Here is an 8,180-nt window from a genome sequence, read left to right on the forward strand (position 1 = left end):
TACTAGTACTACTAACCTAACAATTCAAATCCTTCAATTGAAGTCATATACATTGTGGTTTCCAACTAGGCATAATGCTATTCTTACCACATTTATTACCACATTCTCATACCACCTTTATATGGCAGATGAGGTGTACAACCCACATTAATTAAAAAGTGTCAATAAATCATAAAAGAAAAGAAAATGTTAAATTAGTTTTAATTGATGTGGTTGTACACCTCATTTGCCATATAAGGTGGCATAAGAATGTGGTATTCAAATGTGATAAGACTAGATAAGACTAGCATTACTCATATAAAAATGTTGTAACTGTGAATAATAACTAATATAGATATGATGCTGAAAGTGTTATGTGCTAATCATGTGGTGGTAGTGGTGGTGGTGAAGGAGATGGAGGTGAAGGTGGTTGTGAAAGAGGTGATAGTGGAGGTGAAAGTGGTGGTAGTAGTGGTGGTGATGAAGGTGGTGGTGGTTGTGGTAGTGATGGTGGTGGGGATGACGATTGTTGAGGTGGAGATGGTGGTGGTGGCGGCGTGGTGGTAGTGTTGGTGGTTGAGGTGGTGGAGTTGCATGTGGAGGTAGAGGTAGTGTCATTTTAAAAAATTAATGATGGTATTTTAGGAATTAAAAAAATTCATTAAAGGCTCATCTCTGCTGTGGGAGCAAAAATTAAGGCCCAATTAACAAGCCACTTCCCATGAACCCTAAATTTAGGGAGTGGAGGGAATCAAATAACATGATATCCACTACCATTGAGCATGGAGATAAACAAGGGATATGGGACTTGGAGTCCAAGGGTTCAATGTCTATAAAAGGCTAACTAATCCCCCAGCATAGGGGGAGGGAGTTATGATTGATTTTACTGCAGTATTCATGAACAAACACTGACTTGAGCGTCGGAGTGTTATCTTGCCGGTACCCCCCTCCTCACTCAATGGTGATAATCAAAGATAGTGTCCGGCTTCTCAACATGGAAATCAAAAATTACTTGTTGGAGGATCCGAAATTTTCAGCTCCAACATCTGCTTCTTTTGAAAGCAGCTTTGAAAAGCAACACATAGCATACTTTTAAAAGCTGTTGTCAAAAGGTCACTGCTTTTAAAATAATCGAGATATATATATTTTTTTTTACCAAACATCTGAAACTACTTAACTTTAAAGTGAAGCGGGTTTTTGGCAACAAAAAAAAAAAAGCAATCCCAAACGGGGCCTAAGTCATCGCCGTTTTGGTTTTAGATGCAAGTTCTTTGATTTTTATTACTTTTTTGGTTATGTTGATTTTACCATTTGAGGTAAATAAGGAAACCCATTGAAAATCCAAATTTAATGCATTAATTCATTGTAATTGAATTTTAGAATTTCAAATTTGAATTCTTTCCTTGTGAATATTTACCTAATATATGGATAAAATATAATTTAATCAATAAAAGTAAAGACCTACATATTATACTAATCGATGAGGCAAGCACCTACATGAAATTATGTACCTATGCATTAGGTACACACCCAAATGTTGAAAACACAATAAGTTTAATACTTATCAAGTTGATTCATGGTGTTTAAGCATAACAACAAATAAAAAACTTGAGAAAAACAAGATAAACAAGAGAACTATTGATGACGTTTTTATGTACCTATATATAGGTACTATAAGCTAATGTGCTTTATATTAATATATGTGTATATATATATATACATATATAGGTAGAATTTTCTAATGTACCTGGTTACTAGGTAAATTTATGTCCCTAATTACTAGGTAAATGTTAGATTATTTACATAACTTACTAGGAAAATATAGGATTGTACCTGATTATCGGGGGAAGTATGATATAATGTAAAATCTACCTTATAGGTATTTTGTTATTTTCAATATACTTTTTTTTGGTTTCCTCAATTTACTTAATAAAGAGGTTGTAAACAATAAGAAATAAAGCCACCGATTTTTTTAGGTTAAAAGAAGGAGGAAAAAAAAAGACAATGTTAATAAATCATGAATGCAATTAAAAGAAAAAAGAAAAGCAAGGCATGAATCACAATAGATCGGAAGCTGCATACTTACTATTGTCAACAACACCATATTTTAACGTGTTCCTCAATATGCTTCACAAAATTAGGAAAGCTTTATAATTTGATAAGAAACTCTAGCTTTTGCCTATGCTTCTCCAACTGCATGCACATGCATTTCTCAAACCATATACTTTATAATACTACGTGTACAATTTGCCATCTTATTTGCTCAAATCAAATACCTTACCTATCTAAACATTACATTTACAATTTTGCATTTTTTTTGTCAGTTCATTTGCCTCAAATTGCGGAATTAAATTCTTCAAAAGTAGCTTTTAAATTTTCTTTTGGAAACTAATTCTCCTACCATGCTCATTAAAGGTATTTGTGATAGACTGGTGTGTGTAATAGAAATAAAGCGATTTTCATTTTCATTTGTGACAGACTTTGTAATAGACTTTGGTGGACCTCCCTAAATTATAATTATTAGGAGTCTATGTTTCAATTTTTTTTCTTGTTTTACTCAAGGTGTTTTAAAAAGTGGTTGACTTTCTCTACATGCAAAAATATTAGAGGAATGCTAACAATCTTCTCTCTAACCTTTTCTTTTGGACCTTCTCTCTTCTCTTTATGACAAGTGTCATTTTCCTTACACTTAAAATAATGTCATTAATGCATCACACAATTTAGTTTTTGTTTTCCAAATTTTAAAATGTATTGGCTTTTATATTTCCTTCAATTTATTCAAATTTTGTTATAACTTCTTTAGCACATTGTTAAAAAATAAATAATAATTAAAAAAAAAGTCATATTTTAAAATAATAATAATAATAAAGTTTGTTTCATGACATTGTTATCTCTTTATTTTGTTATGCGTTCTCTTTGGAAAAATTAAAATTTAAATAAAAAACTTCAGTTTTTATTTTCTTATTTAATTTTTAACAAGGTGGTAAGAAAGTTATAAAAAAAATTAGCTTGTTATTAAAAAAAATAAATACATTTAATAAGGGTAAACTTGGAAAACAAAAACTAGTTTGTGTGATGCATTAATGACATTGTTTTTAGTGTAAGAAAAGTAACACTTGTCATGAGAAGAAGAGAGAAGGTTCAAAAGAGAAGGTTAGAGAGAAGGTTGCTAGCACTCCCCAAAATATTATAGTTTACCTACATTCCAGAAGGTTTGATTGTTCTTTCTATAATTTCTTCAATGTTTTTTTTCTTGGTCTGAGGAGAGAGGGGGTGATGTTAGATGATGATGGATGGAATTGTGGCCATGGCATTGAATCTTTTTGGCTATTTTCTTCCATATTGATATGTATTGTTAGTACACAATTGCATACTGATATGCTGCGTCCCTGATAAGGTAGACACATTCAATATGGCTTGACTTAATTGAAATGGCTTGAAAATTAGGTATTTGTTTAAGGAAAAATAGGGAAGGACTGACTCCCTAAATAATAGTACCCTATAAGGGACGGACTCAGGATTTTAAATTAGGATGGACTAAATTTACATTACGTACAAACCTATTAAGAATTAATTTTATTGATTACAAAAATATATCAAAATCAAAAGGACATAATGAACTTTACCCCTCAATCTAGTACCTATATTTTTTTCTATTTTCTACGTGCAGGAGTGCAAGAAGTGAAGGAAGAGTTTTCTAGCAAAAAAAGAAAATGGGGGTTGTTTTTGACCAAAAAAGGTGGGTTGTTTGTGTTTGGCCTTTGTCCCTTCTTGTACCCAAAAAAAATAAATAATAAAAAGGTGAAGGGTTTAGAGTTGAGGTAACTGACCCTGACTTACTAGTTAATATTTATAGTGTAAAATTACATAAAAAAGGAAGAAAGAAAAAGTCCAAAACAAAACAGGAGTGACCATATCCTTATTATTCTTTGTAGTGTGCTTTGCTGTGCTCAGTGGAAAGTCATAGACTCATAGGTATCCACGACCAATAAAAGAGTGTCATGCATGAATGTCCATTGAGTGAGCTTGTTATATTAATTTAGGCTGAAAATAGGGAAAGTCACCTGGGCTATAGCCCAGGTTAGCCAAAGGGTAAGTCCGTCCCAATAACCACATAGAAACTGATAAAACAATGTTGGCTGCTTAGTCTCTATTGTTAGTGGAGACAATTTAATTTATTGTCTCAAAAATTATATATATATATCAGTCTCGACCTCTTGAACCACATGAATTCAAGAGATTTGTGGTCATCCATTATTGGATGTAAATTCAATGGTTCAAAATTTTTTTTTTAAAGGAGTGCAAGAGTGAGTGAACCGTTGAATTTACATGTAACAGTGAGTAACCACAAATCTCTTAGACCCCTATAGTTCAAGAGATTAGAACTGATATATATATGTTTATTAAAAATGTGATACATACACACAATGATTGATTGAAATTATACAAGTAGTTTTAAACTTTCCTCATAAAATGACAAATGGTTTTATAGTTTGCGAATGGTGAATGATGGAGAGAGAGAGAGAGAGAGAGAGAGAGAGAGAGAGAGAGAGGGAGTAATCTGAGTATATATGGTTCCTGATTGCCTTCAAAGGTGAGAAATCTTAATGTTTAAAGTCTCAAGGCCACACTAGGATCCTGAGCCCACAACACAAACAAATCTACTTAGGAACACACGAACACGTTGTCGGGAATAAAGTGGGGCCCATCTAATGCATGGAGTCACCAAATTATGGTGAGATCTAGAAAGACTTTGGTGGTCTTTGTCTTAGAAAATTACAATTAGTTAATGATGCGTCAGTTGCCAAGTTCCGGATGGAAAATTATTACTCAACCTGATGATTGGTGGGTACAACATTGTTCTTTTTTTTCTTTTTTCTTTTTTATGCCAATCACAGCTTGATAAGTGTGTAGGTATTCTTGCATATGTGTTTTTGATGAATTATTTTTGCATATGTGTCAAATTATGATTTACAAGAAGTACGAATGTCTCCTTCTAGAAAAGGAAATAAGCAGTATCTTTATAAAAATGAAAAAAACTTAGCTCTTTAAGATTGAGAGCTCCTTTTTATAACAAATGTGGTTTTTACATGTAGATAAAAATGTTTAGGATTGTATTATTAATGGAACGTTGAACTAATTATATTTGGCCTTTAGAAATTGTTAAATCAATTAAAGCTATCAATATACCATGTAGATAAAAATGTTTAGGAATCAACTTCTGCAATCGTTTTATATTTCAAAATAAATCACCACAACAATGTTTCACATATCAAAACCTATTTACATAACGATTGGCATGCTAACCATATTTCTTTCAAAAAAAAAAAAAGGAAGAATAAGAACGCCAAATTTTACAGTGGGAGTCCACCCACTGATGGTTGTTGTAAAATCAACTTTGATGATTCTATTTTATCAAATGGCAACTCTCGGCGGCAGGTTTTGTTATTAGGAATGCACAAGCTCATTCAATTATCGCAGGATCTTGTCCCTTAGGGTACTCTTCTGTGTTACAAGATGAAGCCTTTGTTTTTAAATAAGCGCTAATTTGGACATCAAGATTTAAAATTTTGCAGGTGGAAATAAGGGGAGATTCTAAGACATTTATACAAATTGTCACAGAGAAATGTGACACAGCTTGGAACTACTACATCAACAATCAGCAGTTGTTCATAAATTTTTTTATGGATGTAATTACTAGATTGTACTTTGATGTGTATGGAACTATGTTCCAACTGTTCCCCACTCCACGCCACCAAGGTTGAGCATAGATAGCTGATTCCAGCACAGTTGGGCACCGTGTTCTATATGTGGATCTTCATCTTTAGATTTAGCTGGCATCATTCACCACTTTCTCCTAGAAATATATAACCATGAGTTTTAACATAAAACAAAAGTAAGGAAGATGAGGAAAGAAACCAAAACCAACTACTGATCAATAGTCATTGCATACAAGCAAATGACAGAAAAACACTACGATAAATAAATCTGCTTAGGTGCATCCGAGCTTTGCTAATCCGCTGGCATTGATCCTCCGATTGCTTCTCCATGGACCAGAAAACACCTTCTCCACGGGCAATCATGACGCCAGGACGTGCCATGGTCGTCATCAATTGCTTCTTCGCCAGAAAACGCCTTCTTCGTCATCGATTGCTTCTCCGCCGGAAAACGACGAAAGACGCCTTCTCCGCCGTCGATCCTTCTATTGCTTCTCCGCAGAAAAAGGCCTTTCTCTGGCGCTTTGCAGTGACCTTCTTAGCCATGGTCGTCATTAGTGGTGGGTGCAACCTCGTGGTCTCTGTTTTGGGATTGAATCCAAAGTTGGGGCGTCATTTGGCTCCCATATAAAATACGAAGTGTAAAAATGTTATTTCAAATACAAATTAAACAAGCTTAAAGAGCACACGGGTAGGCCATTGGCTTTTAACAAAATAAAATTTAAAACTCATCCACCTTATCCAAAACAAAAATAAGTAATGTATCATATGCTAATTACTAAAGTTTTTTGTCACTATACACTAATTTTTCTTATTTAATATACCTTCATCTTAAAACACATTTAATTGCTGTACATTTGTAACATTGCAGTTTTGTTTTGTACATTTGTAACCCTTGGTTAGCATTTTGACATCTTTTATGTTGCATCTGAATGAAACTTTTGCTCCAATAAATTAGAGAATGGTGATTAAGAGAGTAAATTAGGAGAGTAAACTAAGAGGGTAAATCAAGAAACACACACATTTGTATCAAATAAAAATAAATAAAAAATTAAACACACAAAACAAAAGGAACTACGATTTCTTCAGAATTTAAAGCAAACAGGATTAGGATTAGGATTAGGGCTGGGATTTCTTGGTTTACAAGTTTCCAAATCCAACTGACAAGTGACAGCCTTTTTTAAGAAGAAAAATAGAAACCCATATGTAGTAGGGTTTTCTTGGTTCGTAAGTTTCCAAATCCAACCTGATGAGTTTCTTTACAGAAAAATTTATTTCCGTTCATATTACGTAATACTGTTATTTATCCAATCAATTATTGAGTCGGCCAACCGTGGAATTGTTTAAAGAAGAATTAATATTAAGTGTAGTGCCCAAGAAACAAAAATACAAACACTCCTAGTTAGTGTAGTAAACCAATCCTTGTACAATTAGGACTTTATTGCTTTCTATAAATACCTCCTTATTATAGAGAAAAACACAACATACAGAAGTTGCCATATTTTCATATTTTAGCATATCTCACTCGGGACAGAGATTTGTTGAAGATCAATGGGGAAGAAAAAGTCGAGGGCCAAGCCTGTTGCTAAGCAGCGAATGGACAAGCTTGACACTGCATTCTGTTGCCCCTTCTGCAACCACGGGAGCAGCGTCGAATGCGACATTGACATGAAGAACATGATTGGGGAGGCTCTCTGCAGCGTTTGCCAAGAGAGTTATAGCACAACCATCACAGCTTTGACTGAACCCATAGACGTCTACAGTGAATGGATAGACGAATGTGAGCGGGTCAACACCATTATTGCTGATGATCAATGATCATGATGATGGTGCTGAAGGAAGTTGAGGTTCCACCCCAAAATTAACTAGCAATGAGGTGAGTAGCCCAACTCCTTATAAACTCAAGCTAGGTCCCTTAACATTTCAATGTGGGACAAACACTCTCAATACCCCCCGCACGTGTGGCGAACTTTCAAGCCTAACACATGAATAACACATATTGGGTGACGTGGGAGCACGTGTGGCCGTTGGGCCGAACACATGAAGCCTTACTCTGATACCATGAAGGAAGTTGAGATTCCACCCATTGCCAATTAGTTTTGAGGTGAAACCTCAACATCCTTCAAGTGCTTGCTTAGGATGGGATGTTTTTTATTTTTGTTTTTAAATTTTTTGTGAAGCGATAGAGAGATTAGCAGATGGGGGTGTTTCAAGTTGGGTCTTGTTCTTGTAAAGGAAGAGAGGGTTGGAAAGTTCGGTGTCCTTTAAAGTTCGTAAAATTTGTATCAATTTTTAATAAATAAATCTGAGGATTGATTGCTAGTTTGTGATTTGAAGAAGTGTGCAAAACATAATTAAATGAAGAGAGGAAATACCAAACTTAATTAAAATTTATTTTCAATAAATAGTTATTTAAAGAGAAACAATTAATTTGTCTGATTTGAGCTCGTGTATCATTAGGTAAAAAAATTCACACAAAAAAAC

At 34.0% G+C, this 8,180-nt stretch overlaps 1 protein-coding gene across 1 annotated transcript in view; it reads left to right on the forward strand.

Moving 5' to 3' along the window:
• Positions 1-512, forward strand: part of LOC18786001 (transcription elongation factor 1 homolog) — a 2,005-nt gene extending 1,493 nt beyond the window's left edge. The window contains exon 2 of the mRNA XM_020557378.1: positions 377-512. Within this exon, the coding sequence (XP_020412967.1) occupies positions 377-512 (136 nt within the window). The remainder of the gene's footprint in view (positions 1-376) is intronic.

The sequence above is a fragment of the Prunus persica genome, chromosome G2, assembly GCF_000346465.2.
Source record: "Prunus persica cultivar Lovell chromosome G2, Prunus_persica_NCBIv2, whole genome shotgun sequence".
Taxonomy (NCBI): domain Eukaryota; kingdom Viridiplantae; phylum Streptophyta; class Magnoliopsida; order Rosales; family Rosaceae; genus Prunus; species Prunus persica.